Below are 20,416 nucleotides of genomic sequence, written 5' to 3' on the forward strand. Positions count from 1 at the left end.
ATATAATGTGACATATATGATGATATATAATCATGTATGTAATCACATAATATATATAATTATATATTATATATCATATATTTATTTTTGAGATGCAGTCTTGCTGTCACCGTATATAATATACAACATTTATATATTACATATTTATATTATATATAATTTATATTTTATATATTTATGTTATATATTATAGTTATATGTTATGTATAATTATAGATACAATTATGTTATATGTCATTATAATTATATATATTTTATAATTTATATATTATATATTTTTATAATATATAATAAATATATTTTATAATATATAATTGTTTAATATATTATACATAATTATAATATACATCTATATAAATTGTATATATGCAAATGTATAATATATAATAATATATAATTATATAATAATATTATTATAATATTATTAGTCACGGTTCAGTGGCTTTCATTTGACAGGCTCTGGGTGTCACCCTTACTGCAATCTTGCAAAATTGGGATATAGCCCATCCCCAAATTGAGGGATGGGAAAGGGCAGAGTCAGGGATGACCCCTCCCGAGGTGTGAGAGCCAGACGCTGTGGCTGGCCAGGCGCCGTCCAAACGAGGTCCCCCCATTTGCCCCACATGCCTTACCCCGGGCCAGGCAGCCCCAGTCCAGCAGGAACGCGCTACCAAACCATAGTTCTACCCAGCAGAGACAAGCATTGACAGACAGGTGGCCCAGGCCTCAGACGAGCACGTCACACAGAGGACCCTCCACCAGCCCCTGCCTGGGATCCGGAGGAACAAACAGCCGCACACGGCATTGTCATGTCCCTCTCTCTCTGTCCGTCTGTTTCCCTGTATCTGTCTCCGTGTTTCTGGATCTCTCTCCCTTTCTCCCTCCTTCTCTCTATCTCCCCCTCTCTGTCTGTCTCTGTATCTCCCTTTCTCCCTCCATCTCTCTCTCTCCGTCTCTATCTCCCACTGTCCCCATCTGTGTCTCTGTCTCTCCCTCATTCTCCCTCCCTCCGTCTCTCTCTCCTTGTCTGTATCTCCCCCCTCCCAGTCTGTGTGTCTGTATCTCTCTCCGTTTCTCCCTCCCTCTTTCTCTGTCTCCCACTGTCCCCGTCTCTCCCTCTTTCATTCTCCCTCCCTCTCTTTCTCTCGTCTCTATCTCCCTCCCCCTCTCTGTATCTCTCTCCCTTTCTCCCTCCCTCTCTTCATCTTTCTTTTCGAAACGGAGTTTTGCTCTTGTTGCCTCGGCTGGAGTGCGGTGGCACGATCTCGGCTCGCTGCAACCTCTGCCTCCCGGGTTGAAGCAGATCTACTCCCTCAGCCTCCCAAGTAGCTGGGATTACAGGCACTCGCCACCACGCCCAGCTAAGTTTTGTTTTTGCATTTTTAATACAGATAGGGTTTCACTATGTTGGCCAGGCTGGTCTCGAACTCCTGACCTCAGGCGATCCACCCGCCTTGGCCTCCCAAAATGCTGGGATAACAGGCGTGAGCCACCATGCTTGGCCTGAATATGTAGTCTTTTATTTTCACCTCCTTTCCATCCTCACCCCCGAGTCCCCAAGTTCCATAATATTCTTGTGCATTTGCATTCTCATAGCTTAGCTCCTACTTACAGATGAGAACATACGATATTTGGTTTTCCATTCCTGAGTTACTTCACTTAGAATAATGGCCTCCAGGGCCAAGCGTGGTGGCTCACGCCTGTCATCCCAGCACCTTGGGAGGCCGAGGTGGGCCGATCACGAGGTCAGGAGTTCGAGACCAGCCTGGTCAACATGGTGAAACCCCGTCTCTACGAAAAATACAAAAAATTAGCCGGGCGTGGTGGCGCACGCCTGTAGTCACAGCTACTCGGGAGGCTGAGGCAGGAGAAGGGCGTGAACCCGGGAGGCGGAGGTTGCAGTGAGCTGAGATCGTGCCACTGCCCTCCAGCCTGGGTGACAGCAAAACTATGTCTGGAGAAAAAAAAAAAAGGAGAGAGGCAAGAGAAAGGGTTTCTTTTATTAAACCATCAGATCTCGTGAGACGTATTCACTACCCTGAGAACAGTATGGGGGAGACTGCCCCCATGATTCAATTATCTCCCGCCCAGTCCCTCTCACAACACGTCAGAATTATGGGAGCTCGAATTTAAGATGAGATTTGGGTGGGGACACAGCCAGACTCCATCACCCACTCTCTCTGTCTCTGTCCCTCTGTTTCCGCTTCTCTCTGTCTCTGTTTTTCTCTCTCCCTCTCTCTGCCTCCATCTCTCTGTCTGTTTCTCTATCTGTCTCTGTCTGTCCCCCTGTATTAGTCCATTTTAACGGATGAATGGGGATCCTTCCTGCCTCTCCCAGCTCCTGGGGACTCCAGGGGTCCCTGGGCTTGTGGCCACATCACTCCACTCTCTGCCTCCGTCTCCACATGGCCTTTTTCTCTGCATCTGTGTCTCTTTTTTGTTTTGTTTTGTTTGAGACGGAGTCTCGCTCTGTCGCCCAGGCTGGAGTGCAGTGGCCGGATCTCGGCTCACTGCAAGCTCCGCCTCCCGGGTTCCCGCCATTCTCCTGCCTCAGCCTCCCGAGTAGCTGGAACTACAGGTGCCCACCACCACGCCCAGCTAATTTTTTGTATTTTTAGTAAAGACAGGGTTTCACCTTGTTGCTCAGGCTGACCTCGAACTCCTGACCTGAAGTGATCCGCCCACCTCAGCCTCCTAAAGCGCTGGGATGACGGGCGTGAGCCACTGCGCCTGGCCGTGTCTCCTCTTCTTATAAGGGCATCGGTCATAGAATTTATGGCCCACCCTAATCCAAAATGACATCATCTCAATTTGCATCTTCATGACATCTGCCATGAACAGCTATTTCATCATAAGGCCCCACTGAAAGGTGCTGGGGGCTGAGGCTGTAAATATGAATGGTTTTTTCTTTTTTTTTTTTTTTTGGTTTTTAATTTGAGACAGGCTCTCACTGTGTCACCCAGGCTGGAGGTCAGTGGCACAATCACGGCTCACTGCAACCTCTGCCTCCTGAGCTCAAGGGATCCTCCTGCCTCAGCCTCCTGAGTACCTGAAATTACAGGTGTTTGCCACCATGTCAGTTCATTTAAAAAAACTTTGGGGCTGGGCGCGGTGGCACACGCCGGTAATCCCAGCACTTTGGGAGGCCAAGGCGGGTGGATCACGAGGTCAGATCGAGACCATCCTGGCTAATACAGTGAAACCCTGTCTCTACTAAAAAATACAAAAAACTAGCCGGGCGAGGTGGCGGGCGCCTGTCGTCCCAGGTACTTGGGAGACTGAGGCAGGAGAATGGCGTGAACCCAGGAGGCAGAGCTTGCAGTGAGCTGAGATCACGCCACTGCACTCCAGCCTGGGCGACAGAGCAAGGCTCTGGCATGGCATGGCATGGCATGGCATGGCATGGCATGGCATAGCATAGCATAGCATAGCATAGCACAGCATAGCACAGCATAGAATAGTACAGCATAGCATAGAATAGAATAGCATAGAATAGCACAGAATAGAATAGCACAGAATAGAATAGCATAGAATAGAATAGCATAGAATAGAATAGCATAGAATAGAATAGCATAGCATAGCATAGAATAGAATAGAATAGAAAAGCATAGCATAGAACAGCATAGAATACAATAGAATAGAATAGCATAGAATAGCATAGCATAGCATAGAACAGCATAGACTAGAATAGCATAGCATAGAATAGCATAGCATAGAATAGCATAGGCTAGAATAGCATAGCATAAAATAGCATAAAATAGAATAGCATAGAACAGCATAGAATAGCATAGCATAGAATAGAACAGCATAGAATAGAATAACATAGAATAGAATAGCACAGCATAGAATAGAATAGCATAGAACAGAATAGAATAGAATAGCATAGCATAGCATAGCATAGCATAGCATAGCATAGCATAGCATATTTTTGGCTGGGCGTGGTGGTTCATGCCGGTAATCCCAGCACTTTGGGAGGCTGAGGCAGGGGGCGGATCACCTGAGGTCGGGAGTTCCAGACCAGCCTGATCAACATGGAGAAACACCGTCTCTACTAAAAATACAAAATTAGCCGGTCGTGGTGGTGCACGCCTGTGATTCCAGCTACTCGGGAGGTTGAGGCTGAAGAATCACCTGAACCTGGGCAACAAAAGCGAAACTCCGTCTCAAAACAAAACAAAAAAATTTTTTTGTAGAGATGGGTTTTGTTGTCCAGGCTGGTCTCAAACTCCCAGGCTCACAGTATCCTCCCACCTCAGCCTCCCCAGTAGCTGGGACCAAAGGCGTGTGTCACCATGTCTGGTAATTTTTACATTTTTTTTTTTTTCTCAGTAAAGATAGGGTCTTGCTATGTTGCCCAGGCTGGTGTCAAATTCCTGGGCTTAAACAATTCTCCCACCTCAGCCTCCAAAAGTGCTGTGGTGAGAGGCATGAACCATAGCGCCCAGCCCCTCTTTTCTTCTTTCTTTTCCTTTTTTTTCTTTTCTCTTTCCCTGCCTCCCTCCCTTTCCTTTTTTCTCCTTCCCTCCCTCCCTCCTTTCTTCCTCTTTCTTTTCTCTTTCTTCTCTCCTTTCTCTCTTTCTTTCTTTCTTTTCTTATTTTGATACACAGTCTCTGTTACCCAGGCTGGAGTGCAGTGGCATGATCTCACCTCACTGGAACCTCCACCTCCCAGGTTCAAGTGATTCTCCTGCCTCAGCCTCCAGAGTAGCTGGGCCTACAGGCACCTGCCACCACACCCTAATTTTTGTATTTTTAGTAGAGACAAGGTTTCACCACGTTGGCCAGGCTGGTCTTGAACTCCTGACCTCAGGTGATTCACCTGTCTCGGCCTCCCAAAGTGCTGAGGTGAGAGGCATGAGCCGCTACACCCGGCCCCTCTTTCCTTCTTTATTTTCTTTTAAACCACAGGTCAGAGACACAACCTCCTTCCAGCTACCCAATCCTGGAACGTACACAGTGCAAATAAGAGCCCGGGAAACAGTGTATGAATTCTTGAGTGCCTGGAGCACCCCCCAGCGCTTCGGTGAGTGGGGAGAGTGGGGTGAGCGGGGCGTGCCCCTCCTGTCTCCCTCACGGGTGAGTGGAAGCCAGGCGTGCCATCCTGGGTCACGGAAACACAGGCCACCCCCCGCCTGCCTGCCTACGGGTCACCAGTTCTTCATTGTTTCTTGGTGTTCTGCCCGCAAAGGAGAGGAGATTCACTCCCCCAGTTTGTGACCTCCAAAAGGAGCCTGAACCTGATGGTGACCTCACACCTTAATCTTATTCACGAGAGGAGACGTGGAGGGGAAACAAGGTCATCCCACTGACAGACACCCCCTGGGCCTTGGAATAACACCGAGGCGGGCGGATCACGAGGTCAGGAGATCGAGACCATGCAGGCCAACACGGTGAAACCCCGTCTCTACTAAAAATGCAAAAAATTAGCCGGGCGTGGTGTCGGGTGCCTGTAGTCCCAGCTACTCGGGAGGCTGAGGCAGGAGAATGGCGTGAACCCGGGAGGCGGAGCTTGCAGTGACCGGAGATGGCACCACTGCACTCCAGCCTGGGCCACAGAGCGAGACTCAAAAAAAAAAAAAAATGTCTGCAGGCCAGGGGTTGCTCTCTTCCATCCAGAGTGGCTATGGACTCTGCAGCCGGATTCAGAAAAGGATTGCTTGAGAGTAAAAGCTGCTGGCCAGGCACCATGGCTCAGGCCTGTCATCCCAGCACTTTGGGAGGCCGAGGCGGGTGGATCCCCTGAGGTCAGGAGTTCGAGACCAGCCTGGCCAACATGGTGAAACCCCGTCTCTACTAAAAATACAAAAATTAGGCCGGGTGCTGTGGCTTATGCCTGTCATCCCACAGCTACTACAGAGAATCGCTTGAACCTGGGAGGCAGAGGTTGCGGTGAGCCCAGATCGTGCCACTGCGCTCCAGCCTGGGTGACAGAGTGACACTCAGCCTAAAAAAACAACAACAACAAAAAACTGCCGTTGCTTCCTGAGCCGATCTAAAAGCAGATCTCCTCTCCTATGATTCAAACAATGAACCATTCTGGAAACAGCACAGCCGGAGGCCGAATCTCCCAGGCCCCAGCTCTCCCCCGAGAGGCTTTAGCTTAGGTGTGTCCCGGGGCTAATCACAGCTCACCTCCTCCAGGGCTCAGGAGGATCCTTCCATCTCAACCTCCCAAGTAGCTGGGACGACAGGGATGGCTTGAGTCCAGGAGGTTGAGGCTGCAGTGAGCTGTGATTGCACCGTGGCCCTCCGGCCTAGGCTGACAGAGGGAGACTCTGTCTGAGAGAGAGACATAAAGAGAGACAGACTGGCCACAAATGTGTGTGGATTAAAGAACAGGAACTGGCCGGGCGCGGTGGCTCACGCCTGTAATCCCAGCACTTTGGGAGGCCGAGGCGGGCGGATCACGAGGTCAGGAGCTCAAGACCATCCTGGCTAACATGGTGAAACCCCGTCTCTACTAAAAATACAAAAATTAGCCAGGCCTGGTGGCGAACGCCTGTAGTTCTAGCTACTCAGGAGGCTGAGGCAGGAGAATGGCGTGAACCCGGGAGGCGGAGCTTGCAGGGAGCCGAGATGGCACCACCGCACTCCAGCCTGGGCCACAGAGCGTGACTCCGTCTCAAAAAAATCAAATCAAATAAGACAACCGTCTGCAGGCCAGGGGTTGCTCTCTCCCATCCAGAGTGGCTGTGCCTATGCACTCTGCAGCCGGATTCAGAAAAGGATTGCTTGAGAGTAAAAGCTTCTGGCCAGGCACCATGGCTCAGGCCTGTCATCCCAGCACTTTGGGAGACCGAGGCGGGTGGATCACCTGAGGTCAGGAGTTCGAAACCAGCCTGGCCAAGGTGATGAAACCCCGTCTCTATTAGAAATAGAAAAATTAGCCGGGCGCGGTGGCTCAAGCCTGTAATCTCAGCACTTTGGGAGGCCGAGACGGGCGGATCACGAGGTCAGGAGATTGAGACCATCCTGGCTAACCCGGTGAAACCCCGTCTCTACTAAAAAATACAAAAAACTAGCTGGGCGAGGTGGCGGCGCCTGTAGTCCCAGCTACTCGGGAGGCTGAGGCAGGAGAATGGCGGGAACCCGGGAGGCGGAGCTTGCAGTGAGCTGAGATCCGGCCACTGCACTCCAGCCTGGGCGGCAGAGCGAGACTCCGTCTCAAAAAAAAAAAAAAAAAGGAAAAATTAGCTGGGCGTGGTGGCAGGTGCCTGTAGTCCTAGCTATTGGGGAGGCTGAGGCAGGAGGAGAATCGCTTGAACCCGGGAGAGGGAGGTTGCAGTGAGCTGAGATCAGATTGCAGCACTGCACTGCAGCCTGGCCACAGAGCCAGACTCCTCAAAAAAAAAAAAAAATTAATTAATACACACAAAATACACAACACACACACACGCAACAGAGCATGACTCCTTCTCAAAAAAAAAAATACACACAAAATACACAACACACACACACGCAACAGAGCATGACTCCTTCTCAAAAAAAAAAATACACACAAAGTACACAACACACACACACGCAACAGAGCATGACTCCTTCTCAAAAAAAAAAAAAATTAATACACACAAAATACACAACACAGACACACTCCGTGATACCCAGAAAATCGAGTTCCAAGCACGCACGCCGGTGGTGCCTCAGCTTCCCCCCCACCCCGTGCTGACCGCACCCAAAGCACCTGCCAGGCTGCGAGGCACAGTGGACGCCCCGGCGCTCCCCGTGTCCCCAGCACCAGGCAGACAGGGATCCACGTGTCTTCCAACTCCCTTAGGCTTCCGGGATGGGGCTGGGAGGCCCGGATGTCGCTCCGGGTTCCAGGCTGGGAGGCCCGGATGTCGCTCTGGGTCCCGAGACGGAGGGTTCCGGGCTGGGGCTGGGAGGCCCGGATGTACCTCCTTGTCCTGGGACGCAGGGTTCCGTGCCGGGGCTGGGAGGCCCGGGTGTCGCTCCGGGTTCCAGACTGGGAGGTCCGGATGTCGCTCCGGGTTCTGGGACGCAGGGTTCCAGGCTGGGAGGCCCGGATGTCGCTCTGGGTCCCGAGACGGAGGGTTCCGGGCTGGGGCTGGGAGGCCCGGATGTACCTCCTTGTCCTGGGACGCAGGGTTCCGGGCTGGGGCTGGGAGGCCCGGATGTCGCTCCGGGTTCCAGACTGGGAGGTCCGGATGTCGCTCCGGGTTCTGGGACGCAGGGTTCCAGGCTGGGAGGCCCGGATGTCGCTCTGGGTCCCGAGACGGAGGGTTCCGGGCTGGGGCTGGGAGGCCCCGACGTCGCTCCGGGTTCCGGGACGCAGGGTTCCAGGCTGGGAGGCCCGGATGTCGCTCTGGGTCCCGAGACACAGGGTTCCGGGCTGGGAGGTCCGGATGTCGCTCCGGGTCCTGGGACGGAGGGTTCCGGGCTGGGAGGCCCGGATGTCACTCCGGGTCCCTGGACTCAGGGTTCCAGGCTGAGGATGGAAGGCCCGGATGTCCCTCCTTCTCCCGGGACGCAGGGCTCCGGGCTGGGGCTGGGAGGCCCGGATGTCCCTCCTTGTCCCGGGACTCAGGGTTCCGGGATGGGAGGTCCGGATGTCGCTCCGGGCTCCAGGTTGGGGCTGGGAGGCCCGGATGTACTTCCTTGTCCTGGGACGCAGAGTTCCGGGCTAGGAGGTCCGGATGTTGTTCCGGGTTCCGGGACGCAGAGTTCCGGGATGGGAGGCCCGGATGTACCTCCTTGTCCTGGGACGCAAAGTTCCGGGCTGGGGCTGGGAGGTCCGGATGTCGCTCCGGGTTCCAGGCTGGGTTCGGGAGGCCCGGACGTCGCTCCGGGTCCCAGGACGCAGGGTTCCAGGCTGGGAGGTCCGGATGTCGCTCCAGGTCCCGAGACACAGGGTCCGGGCTGTGAGGTCCGGATGTCGCTCCGGGTCCTGGGACGCAGGGTTCCGGGCTGGGGCTGGGAGGCCCGGATGTCCCTCCTTGTCCGGGAACGCAGGGTTCCGGGCTGGGAGGTCCGGATGTCGCTCCGGGTTCCGGGCTGAGACTGGGAGGCCCGGATGTCGCTCCGGGTTCCAGGCTGGGGACGGGAGGCCCGGATGTCGCTCCGGGTCCCAGGACGCAGGGTTCCAGGCTGGGAGGTCCGGACGTCGCTCCAGGTCCCGAGACACAGGGTTCCGGGTTGTGAGGTCCGGACGTCGCTCCGGGTCCTGGGACGCAGGGTTCCGGGCTGGGGCTGGGAGGCCCGGATGTCGCTCCGGGTTCCGGGCTGGGGCTGGGAGGCCCGGATGTCCCTCCTTGTCCGGGAACGCAGGGTTCCGGGCTGGGAGGTCCGGATGTCGCTCCGGGTTCCGGGCTGGGCCTGGGAGGCCCGGACGTCCCTTCTTGTCCGGGGACATAGGTGGCCCGCAGGTGGTCACGGTTCCTGTGCGGGTGGCAGGACGGGGGTGTCCCCCCTGGACGCCTCCCCATGTGGCAGCCACCTGTCTGCTTTTCAGGGCTGTGGGGAGAGCCCATGGTCCCTGATCCCCCTAGACCGAGGCCCCGGTCCGTGACCCTCTCCCCCTAGACCGAGGCCCCGATCCGTGACCCTCTCCCCCTAGACCGAGGCCCCGGTCCGTGACCCTCTCCCCCTAGACCGAGGCCCCGGTCCGTGACCTTCTCGTCCTCTCCCCCTAGACCGAGGCCCCGGTCCGTGACCCTCTCGTCCTCTCCCCCTAGACCGAGGCCCCGGTCCGTGACCCTCTCGTCCTCTCCCCCTAGACCGAGGCCCCGGTCCGTGACCCTCTCCCCCTAGACCGAGGCCCCGGTCCGTGACCTTCTCGTCCTCTCCCCCTAGACCGAGGCCCCGGTCCGTGACCCTCTCCCCCTAGACCGAGGCCCCGGTCCGTGACCCTCTCCCCCTAGACCGAGGCCCCGGTCCGTGACCTTCTCGTCCTCTCCCCCTAGACCGAGGCCCCGGTCCGTGACCCTCTCCCCCTAGACCGAGGCCCCGGTCCGTGACCCTCTCCCCCTAGACCGAGGCCCCGGTCCGTGACCCTCTCCCCCTAGACCGAGGCCCGGGTCCGTGACCCTCTCCCCCTAGACCGAGGCCCGGGTCCGTGACCCTCTCCCCCTAGACCGAGGCCCCGGTCCGTGACCCTCTCCCCCTAGACCGAGGCCCCGGTCCGTGACCCTCTCCCCCTAGACCGAGGCCCCGGTCCGTGACCCTCTCCCCCTAGACTGAGGCCCCGGTCCGTGACCCTCTCCCCCTAGACCGAGGCCCCGGTCCGTGACCTTCTCGTCCTCTCCCCCTAGACCGAGGCCCCGGTCCGTGACCCTCTCGTCCTCTCCCCCTAGACCGAGGCCCCGGTCCGTGACCCTCTCCCCCTAGACCGAGGCCCCGGTCCGTGACCTTCTCGTCCTCTCCCCCTAGACCGAGGCCCCGGTCCGTGACCCTCTCCCCCTAGACCGAGGCCCCGGTCCGTGACCCTCTCCCCCTAGACCGAGGCCCCGGTCCGTGACCTTCTCGTCCTCTCCCCCTAGACCGAGGCCCCGGTCCGTGACCCTCTCCCCCTAGACCGAGGCCCCGGTCCGTGACCCTCTCCCCCTAGACCGAGGCCCCGGTCCGTGACCTTCTCGTCCTCTCCCCCTAGACCGAGGCCCCGGTCCGTGACCCTCTCCCCCTAGACCGAGGCCCCGGTCCGTGACCCTCTCCCCCTAGACCGAGGCCCCGGTCCGTGACCCTCTCCCCCTAGACCGAGGCCCCGGTCCGTGACCCTCTCCCCCTAGACCGAGGCCCCGGTCCGTGACCCTCTCGTCCTCTCCCCCTAGACCGAGGCCCCGGTCCGTGACCCTCTCGTCCTCTCCCCCTAGACCGAGGCCCCGGTCCGTGACCCTCTCCCCCTAGACCGAGGCCCCGGTCCGTGACCCTCTCCCCCTAGACCGAGGCCCCGGTCCGTGACCCTCTCCCCCTAGACCGAGGCCCCGGTCCGTGACCCTCTCGTCCTCTCCCCCTAGACCGAGGCCCCGGTCCGTGACCCTCTCGTCCTCTCCCCCTAGACCGAGGCCCCGGTCCGTGACCTTCTCGTCCTCTCCCCCTAGACCGAGGCCCCGGTCCGTGACCCTCTCGTCCTCTCCCCCAGAGTGCGACCAGGAGGAGGGCGTGAGCTCGCGTGCCTGGCGGACGTCGCTGCTGATCGCGCTGGGGACGCTGCTGGCCTTGCTCTGTGTGTTCCTCGTCTGCAGAAGGTGAGCCCTCCAGGGCATCCGCGGGGGTCCCTCTTGTTTCCAGTGCGACCCTGAAAGTTATTCACAGAACCGTCCTGAGCATCATTAGGAGCATTTTTGCGACTGAGTCTCGCTCTTGTGGCCCAGGCTGGGGTGCAACGGCGCGATCTCGGCTCAGTGCAGCCTCCGTCTCCCGGGTTCAAGTGATCCTCCTGCCTCGGCCTCCCCAGTAGCTGGGATTACAGGCGCCCAGCAACACACCCAGCTAATTTTTACAGTTTTAGTAGCGATGGGGTTTTGCCAGGTGGACCAGGCTGGTCTCGAACTCCTGACCTCAGTTGATCTGCCCGCCTCGGCCTCGCAAAGTGCTGGGGTGACAGGCGTGAGCCACTGTGCCCGGCCAGACCCAGTCTCCTTGCCAGGCATCAGAGCTTCACAAACTGTCAAATGGGTGCGGTGGTAACTTCTATCTCCCAGAGGGGAAGGGGAGGAGGAAGGGGAGGGGGAGACGGAGGGGGAGGGGGAGACGGAGGGGGAGGGAGAGGAAAAGGAGGAGGAGGAGTAGGGAGGGAGGAGGGAGGAGGAGGAGTAGGGAGGGAGGAGGAGGAGGAGGAGTAGGGAGGGAGAGGAGGAGGAGGAGTAGGGAGGGAGAGGAGGAGGAGGAGTAGGGAGGGAGGGGGAGAAGTAGGGAGGGAGGGGAGAGGAGGATGAGTAGGGAGGGAGGAGGAGGAGTAGGGAGGGAGGAGGGAGGAGGAGGAGTAGGGAGGGAGAGGAGGAGGAGTAGGGAGGGAGGGGGAGAAGTAGGGAGGGAGGGGAGAGGAGGACGAGTAGGGAGGGAGGGGAGAGGAACAGGAGGAGGGAGGGGGAGAAGGAGGAGTAGGGAGGGAGGAGGGAGGAGGAGGAGTAGGGAGGGAGAGGAGGAGGAGGAGTAGGGAGGGAGGGGGAGAAGTAGGGAGGGAGGGGAGAGGAGGATGAGTAGGGAGGGAGGGGAGAGGAACAGGAGGAGGGAGGGGGAGAAGGAGGAGTAGGGAGGGAGGAGGAGGAGTAGGGAGGGAGGAGGGAGGAGGAGGAGTAGGGAGGGAGAGGAGGAGGAGTAGGGAGGGAGGGGGAGAAGTAGGGAGGGAGGGGAGAGGAACAGGAGTAGGGAGGGAAGGGGAGGAGGAGGAGTAGGGAGGGAGGGGGAGAGGAGGAAAAGGAGGAGGAGGAGTAGAGAGGGACAGGGAGGAGGAGGAGCTGCAAGCTACTGGCTCAAGTCGTAAACTCCGTGACCTGAGGCACCAAGGCTGTGTTGGCAGCTGCACCCCGGGTGGCTCCGGTCCCAGCGCCCTGCTCCCTCTTAGACACCAGTGCCTGCCTACGATGATTGTCGGGGGCGTGTCAGGGCCTCGGGGGCCGGGAAAAGGGAGACCCCTGGAGTAGATGACTGGAGTCTTTTGCTCCGTCCTGGCCCTGCCTGTCCTGGACACGCCGTGTCCCGGATGATGAGCTGGTGGGTGCTGGGTTCAGAGCTGGACCATTTCTCTTTCCTCCGAGGTATCTGGTGATGCAGAGGCTGTTTCCCCGCATCCCACACATGAAAGACCCCATCGGTGACACCTTCCAACAGGACAAGCTGGTATGTTACGTCTTCCGCCGCGGGAGGGGTCTGGGCGGGCGTGGTGGCCGTTTTGGGAGGCCCAGGCGGGCGGACAGTTTGAGGCCAGGAACTCGAGACCAGCCTGGCCAACATGCGGAAACTCCATCCCTACTAAAAATACAAAATCAGCCGGGCGTGGTGCTGTGTGCACCTGTAATCCAGCTACTTGGGAGGCTGAGGGAGGAGGATCTCTTGAACCCGGGAGGCGGAGGCTGCAGTGAACGACGATCGAGCCACCGCACTCCAGCCTGGGCGACCAGAGTGAGACGCCCTGGACTAGGCGGCTGGACACCGTCTGCCAAAACCTGCAGGATGAAGGGGGTGGGGGGGACACCGGGCTCCCCGCCCACCGTGATCACGGGCTGTCTCGGCGCCCCACACACCAGGGAACGGCGGATTTTTTTCTTTTTTTTTTTTTTTTGAGACGGAGGTTTGCTCTTCTTGCCCAGGCTGGAGTGCAGTGGTGCGATCTCAGCTCACCACAACCTCCACCTTCCCGGTTCAGGGTTCGAGCGATTCTCCTGCCTCAGCCTCCCGAGTAGCTGGGACTACAGGCGCGCACCAACACACCCAGCTGATTTTTTTGTATTTTTAGTAGAGACGGGGTTTCACCGTGTTGGCCAGGGTGGTCTCGATCTCCTGACCTCGTGATCCGTCCGTCTCGGCCTCCGAAAAGTACTGGGATTACAGGTGTGACCCACCGCGCCCGGCCCAAAGTGCTGGGATGACAGGCGCGAGCCACCGCGCCCGGCCCAAAGTGCTGGGATGACAGGTGTGACCCACCGCGCCCGGCCCAAAGTGCTGGGATGACAGGCGTGACCCACCGCGCCCGGCCCAAAGTGATGGGATTAACGGCGCGACCCACCGCGCCCGGCCCAAAGTGCTGGGATCACAGGCGCGACCCACCGCACCCGGCCCAAAGTGCTGGGATGAGAGGCGTGACCCACCGCGCCCGGCCCAAACTGCTGGGATTACAGGCGTGACCCACCGCGCCCGGCCCAAAGTGCTGGGATGACAGGCGTGACCCACCGTGCCCGGCCCAAAGTGCTGGGATTACAGGTGTGACCCACCGCTCCCGGCCCAAAGTGCTGGGATGACAGGCGTGACCCACCGCGCCCGGCCCAAACTGCTGGGATTACAGGCGTGACCCACCGCGCCCGGCCCAAACTGCTGGGATTACAGGCGTGACCCACCGTGCCCGGCCCAAAGTGCTGGGATTACAGGTGTGACCCACCGTGCCCGGCCCAAAGTGCTGGGATTACAGGCGCGAGCCACCGCGCCCGGCCCAAACTGCTGGGATCACAGGCGCGAGCCACCGCGCCCGGCCCAAAGTGCTGGGATGACAGGCGTGACCCACCGCGCCCGGCCCAAAGTGCTGGAATTACAGGTGTGACCCACCGTGCCCGGCCCAAAGTGCTGGGATGACAGGTGTGACCCACCGTGCCCGGCCCAAAGTGCTGGGATGACAGGTGTGACCCACCGTGCCCGGCCCAAAGTGCTGGGATGACAGGTGTGACCCACCGTGCCCGGCCCAAAGTGCTGGGATGACAGGTGTGACCCACCGTGCCCGGCCCAAAGTGCTGGGATGACAGGTGTGACCCACCGCGCCCGACCCAAAGTGCTGGGATGACAGGTGTGAGCCACCGTGCCCGGCCCAAAGTGCTGGGATTACAGGTGTGATCCACCGTGCCTGGCCCAAAGTGCTGGGATGACAGGTGTGACCCACCGCGCCCGGCCCAAAGTGCTGGGATGACAGGTGTGACCCACCGCGCCCGGCCCAAAGTGCTGGGATGACAGGTGTGACCCACCGCGCCCGGCCCAAAGTGCTGGGATCACAGGCGTGACCCACCGCACCCGGCCAAAGTGCTGGGATCACAGGCGCGAGCCACCGCGCCCGGCCCAAAGTGCTGGGATCACAGGCGTGACCCACCGCGCCCGGCCCAAAATGCTGGGATGACAGGCGTGACCCACCGCGCCCGGCCCAAAGTGCTGGGATTACAGGTGTGACCCACCGCACCCGGCCCAAAGTGATGGGATTAACGGCGCGAGCCACCGCACCTGGCCCTCAGAGCCGATTTGAGATGGGACAGGCCCCTGCGGATCAGGACCTGGGCTCTGTTATCTAGGGGTGCCCGACTCACCCTGCCTCCTCTTGTCTCTGCAGGTGGTCTGGGAGGCGGGCAAAGCCGGCCTGGAGGAGTGTCTGGTGTCTGAAGTGCAGGTGGTGGAGAAAACTTGAGACCGGGGTTCAGGGCCTGCCGGGGGCTGCCTCAATCTCCCTGGCCGGGCCAGGCACCTGCACAGCCTGTGGCTGCTGGACGCGGCGCAGGAATGGACGTTCCTAACGGGTGGTGGGCGTGGGAGACACCTGTGCAATGTAGTCGGAAGATGCCAGGAAAAGGAAAGAACAGAACTTCTGTGTGTTTACTTCATGATAAAAGTGCTTTTTTTTTTTTCCCCCCACTCACGGGTCCCCGTCTCTGGATTCAGCCCCATTCCTCCAACACTACTAGACAGACGTTTCCACGTTTTTTTTTTGGAGTCTCGCTCTGTCGCCCAGGCTGGAGTGCAGTGATGCAATCTCAGCTCACAGCAACCTCCGTCTCCCGGGTTCAAGCAGTTCCCCTGCCTCGGCCTCCCGAGTTTCCGGGATGACAGGCACCTGCCACCACCCTCGGCTAATGTATCTATTTTTAGTACAGACGGGGCTTCACCTTAGTGACCAGGTTGGTCTCTTGGCCAGGCTGGTCTCGAACTCTTGACCTTGTGATCCGCCCACCTCGGCCTCCCAAAGTGCCGGGATTACAGGCGTGAGACACCACACCTGGCCTTTTTTCTATTTTGAGACAGAGTCCCGGTCTGCCGCCCAGGCTGGAGTGCAGTGACGTGATCTCGGCTCACTACAACATCTGCCTCTGGGGTTCAGACCTCTCCTGCCTCAGCCTCCGGAGTAGCTGGGATGACAGGCACCCGCCACCACACCCGGCCAATGTTTGTATTTTTTAGTAGAGATGGGGTTTCACCATGTTGGCCAGGCTGGTCTCGAACTCCTGACCTCATCCGCCTGCCTTGGCCTCTCAAAGTGCTGGGATGACAGACGTGAGCCACCGCGCCCGGCCTCCAGCGTCTTATAACTGGCTCCTCTAGGACTTCTGAGAAACAACAGCTTTGCTGCTTTCCGAGGGCGCCAGATGTCCTGCCTGGCTTGTCTGTCCTCTCCGGCCCCCAGTTGTACACGTGACCCTGGCTGCACAGCTCTTTTTTTGAGACAGAGTCTCGCTCTGTGGCCCAGGCTGGAGTGAAATGAAGCCATCTCGGCTCACTGCAAGCTCCGCCTCCCGGGTTCACGCCATTCTCCTGCCTCAGCCTCCCGAGTAACTGGGACTACAGGCACCTGCCACCACGCCCGGCTAATTTTTGTATTTTTAGTAGAGACGGGGTTTCACCGTGTTGGCCAGGATGGTCTCGATCTCTCGACCTCGTGATCGGCCCGTCTCGGCCTCCCAAAGTGCTGGGATGACAGGCGTGAGCCACCGCGCCCGGCCTGGCTGCACGTCTCTAAGCCACGGTACAGGGCTTGTGTAGCCAGGCAGACTCTAATGTCCGTAAACATGCCGTGTCCACGCTCCTTTTTACCCACAGACCTGAGGAGCTGCCCACATCCGGCGAGGGCTCTGGGATCTGCCCTGGCAGGTTCAGTTGCGCTCACACCCTGAGGCCAGCCTGGGCCCTTCCGTCCCCACCCCGGCCTGACCTCTGCGTCCCTGCCCTCATTCCCCAGAGTTGGATGCAGGCTCGACTTCTGATCCCCTCCCCAGGCCCCGTCTCCCCGTTGGGGTCTTCCCGACCGGGCCTCTGCCGGGTGTGAGGGCCAAACCGAAAACGGGGGTACTTGGAGCTGCAGGAAAAGAGGTGAAAGGAGTATTGCCTGTGTGTGGCGGGGGAGGAAAGCAGGGAGAAGGAATCCAGGCAGGAGTGACGCTGGCAAGGAGGGAGCCTGTCAGCCCACGTGCAGCCCCCGGGGACGGTCCCGATGTCCGCGGCTTTTCCACCTAGAACACGGAACCCTCCCAGGGAGCCCAGGATGAGTCGAAACCGCCCCACTGCATATCCACACGAAGGAACTGTGATTTTTTTGAGACAGAGTCTCGCTCTGTGGCCCAGGCTGGAGGGCAGTGGCGCGATCTCCGCTCACTGCAACCTCCGCCTCCCGGGTTCAAGTGATTCTCCTGCCTCAGCCTCCCAAGTAGCTGGGACTACAGGCGTGCGCCACCACCATGCCCGGCTAATTTTTGTATTTTTAGTAGAGACGGGATTTCTCCATGTTGGTCAGGCTGGTCTCAAACTCCCGACCTCAGGTGATCCGCCCGCCTCGGCCTCCCAAAGTGCTGGGATTTCAGGCGTGAGTCACCGTGCCCGGCTTGTTTTTTTGAGACGGACTGTTGCTTTGTCACCCAGGCTGCAGTGCACTGGCACCATCTCAGCTGACCTCCTGGGTCACCTCTGCCTCCTGGGTTCAAGCAATTCTCCTGCGTCAGCCTCTCCAGTAGCTGGGACTACAGGCACCTGCCACCATGGACGGCTAACTTTGCTTTTAGTAGAGAACGGGTTTCACCACGTTGGCCAGGCTGGTCTGGAACTCTTGACCTCATGTGATCCGCCCACCTCGGCCTCCCAAAGCGCCACCGCACCCGGCTAATCTGTGTTTTTAGTAGAGACGCGCTTTCTCTATGTTGGTCAGGCTGGTCTCGAACTCCTGACCTCAGGCGATCCACCCCTCACCATCCCAAAGTGCTGAGATTACAGAGCTAAACCACGGAGCCCAACCAGAACTGTGATTTTGGTAGTACCCACGAGGCAGGATTCTCTTAGTAACACCACGTATTATTTCCTATGAAGTTACCTCCAACACTCAGCTTGCTAAGAGCCTCAGCATTTCAAGATTGGGCAGGACTGGCCAGGCACGGTGGCTTATGTGTGTAAAATCACGCCTGTCACCCCAGCACTTTGGGAGGCCGAGGTAGGCACATCACCTGAGGTCGGGAGTTTGAGACCAGCCCGGCTGACGTGGTGAAACCCCGTCTGTACTAAAAACACAAAATTAGCCGGGCGTGGTGGCGTATGCCTGTAATCCCAGCTACGTGGGAGGCTGAAGCAGAATGGCTGGAACCTGGGAGGCGGAGGTTGCGTTGAGCCGAGAGCACAGCATTGCACTCCTGTCGGGGTGACAAGAGTGAGACGCCATCTCGAAAAAAAAAAAGTAACGCGAAGTGCACTTGCTGGTCTTTGAACTGTAACTTTGGATACCCTCCCCCGCCACCATCGAATCCCCCAAATCCCCCAGAGTCCAGTATACCACCACGTAGGATTTCACTGGAACTGCTAAGGAAACCATGCCCGGATTACTATGTTAAAATCTATGAAGTCACAGGAGTGAAAACATGTCCAAGAGTGGATGAAGCAGTTACCACGGCTCCAGGCAGGAACTCGGAGCCCAGGTCCCCGTGGGTCGTGGCTGTTTTGTGGAGGGTGTGCAGGACCCACGGGTCCCCGTGGGTCGTGGTTGTTTTATGGAGGGTGTGCAGGACCCACGGGTCCCCGTGGGCCGTGGCTAGTTTCTGGAGGGTGTGCAGGACCCACGGGTCCCTGTGGGTTGTGGCTGTTTTGTGGAGGGTGTGCAGGACCCACGGGTCCCCGTGGGCCATGGCTAGTTTCTGGAGGGTGTGCAGGACCCATGGGTCCCCGTGGGTCGTGGCTGTTTTGTGGAGGGTGTGCAGGACCCACGGGTCTCCGTGGGTCGTGGCTGTTTTGTGGAGGGTGTGCAGGACCCACGGGTCCCTGTGGGTCGAGGCTGTTTTGTGGAGGGTGTGCAGGACCCACGGGTCCCCGTGGGTTGTGGCTGTTTTGTGGAGGGTGGCTAGTTTCTGGAGGGTATGCAGGACCCACGGGTCCCCGTGGGCCGTGGCTAGTTTCTGGAGGGTGTGCAGGACCCACGGGTCCCTGTGGGTTGTGGCTGTTTTGTGGAGGGTGTGCAGGACCCACGGGTCCCTGTGGGTTGTGGCTGTTTTGTGGAGGGTGTGCAGGACCCACAGGTCCCCGTGGGCCATGGCTAGTTTCTGGAGGGTGTGCAGGACCCACGGGTCCCCGTGGGCCGTGGCTAGTTTCTGGAGGGTGTGCAGGACCCACGGGTCCCCGTGGGCCGTGGCTAGTTTCTGGAGGGTGTGCAGGACCCACGGGTCCCCGTGGGTCGTGGCTGTTTTGTGGAGGGTGTGCAGGACCCACGGGTCCCTGGGGGTCGTGGCTGTTTTGTGGAGGGTGTGCAGGACCCACAGGGTTGATGGCGGAAGCTCCTGTTTCTCCACTTGCCTCCGGGCCGAGACACGTGACAAACACGGGACTCATCGGGACACAAATGAGGGTTTCTACCTGGCGAAGTGCAGGGATGTCGAGTCTGCCTTTCGGGGCAGGCGCGGTGGCTCACACCTGTCATCCCACCGTTTTGGGAGGCCGAGGCGGGCGGTCTATCATTTGAGGCCAGGAACTTGAGACCAGCCTGGCAAACATGGTGAAACCCCATCTCCACGAAAAATACTAAAAGCAGGCGGGTGTGATGGTGCACGCTTATAATCCCAGCTACTTGGGAAGCCGCGGCAGAACTGCTTGAACCTAGGAGGCAGAGGTTGCTGTGAGCCAAGATGGCGCCACCGCACTCCAGCCTGGGCGAGAGCAAGACTCCAACTCAAAAAACAGATTTTTTTTTTTTTTTTTTTTACTACGGCTGGGATTTGTGGAGAGCCCAGGAGAGCCAGCTGTGGATCCCCAGGGCTGCGGTCCCTGTGGCCCTGCCGTGTGCTGGCACCACCAAGGCCCAACGTTCAGCCTGGCAGAGTCAACACGGCGTTTCTTGCCTCGCAATGAATGTGCGCAGGGAGCTCGAAGGAAGCTGGCGTGCCCGGCGGTGGGCACCCCCTGTGGTGGGATCCTCACGGGCGAACCCACGGACACACAGCGGCCACTCTGGGGACCCCAGCCGACTCCACTGTTCACGCTGGAACGGGGGCTGGCGTGGCCCTCGGGAGCTGTGGGAGGCGGAGAGGAACGCGGGCCCTCATGCCCATTTGGGTCTCCCCAAGATTCAGCCTGAAAATACCCCTCTCCAAAGTGACGGTGTGGGAAGTGGGGGTCTCTGGGAGTGATGAGGTGGTGAGGCCTCCTGGATGGGATCCCCACCCTTGTAAAAGGGACTCCGGAGAGCTCCCTGGCCTCTTCCATCGTGTGAGGACACACAGGGAGAAGGCGCCATCCGCAAGCCAGGAACCGGGTACTCACCAGAGACCGAACCGGCCACGCCTTGGTTTTCTGGGACTTCCAGCCTTCAGAGCTAGGAGACACGTGTCTTATTTACAACCAAGCCAAGGTGTTACGGTCACACGAATGGTCTCAGAGAAGGCACAGTAAGTGCAGGTGCCCTGGGGACCTCCAGCATTCACCACGGAGCCCGGCTACACTTCCGCCAGCCTTGGTTTCTACCCCCCTCCTCTTCCCAGCTGTGACCTTGTCTGCTGTGTCCTGGGGGTGCTGGGGAGGCGGCGGCACCGCA

The 20,416-nt window shown here is 58.6% G+C and overlaps 1 protein-coding gene across 4 annotated transcripts in view; it reads left to right on the top strand.

The window, feature by feature from the left end:
* Positions 1–15,243, top strand: part of LOC106995138 (interleukin-3 receptor subunit alpha) — a 38,310-nt gene extending 23,067 nt beyond the window's left edge. For all 4 annotated transcript variants that reach the window (XM_077988164.1, XM_077988165.1, XM_077988166.1 and 1 more), the window contains exons 9-12: positions 4,909–5,023; positions 11,096–11,201; positions 12,714–12,795; positions 14,981–15,243. In XM_077988164.1, the coding sequence (XP_077844290.1) occupies positions 4,909–5,023; positions 11,096–11,201; positions 12,714–12,795; positions 14,981–15,055 (378 nt within the window). In that variant the 3' untranslated portion in view covers positions 15,056–15,243. The remainder of the gene's footprint in view (positions 1–4,908; positions 5,024–11,095; positions 11,202–12,713; positions 12,796–14,980) is intronic.
* Positions 15,244–20,416: the final 5,173 nt, after the last annotated feature.

Source organism: Macaca mulatta, chromosome X (genome assembly GCF_049350105.2).
Source record: "Macaca mulatta isolate MMU2019108-1 chromosome X, T2T-MMU8v2.0, whole genome shotgun sequence".
Classification (NCBI taxonomy): Eukaryota; Metazoa; Chordata; class Mammalia; order Primates; family Cercopithecidae; genus Macaca; species Macaca mulatta.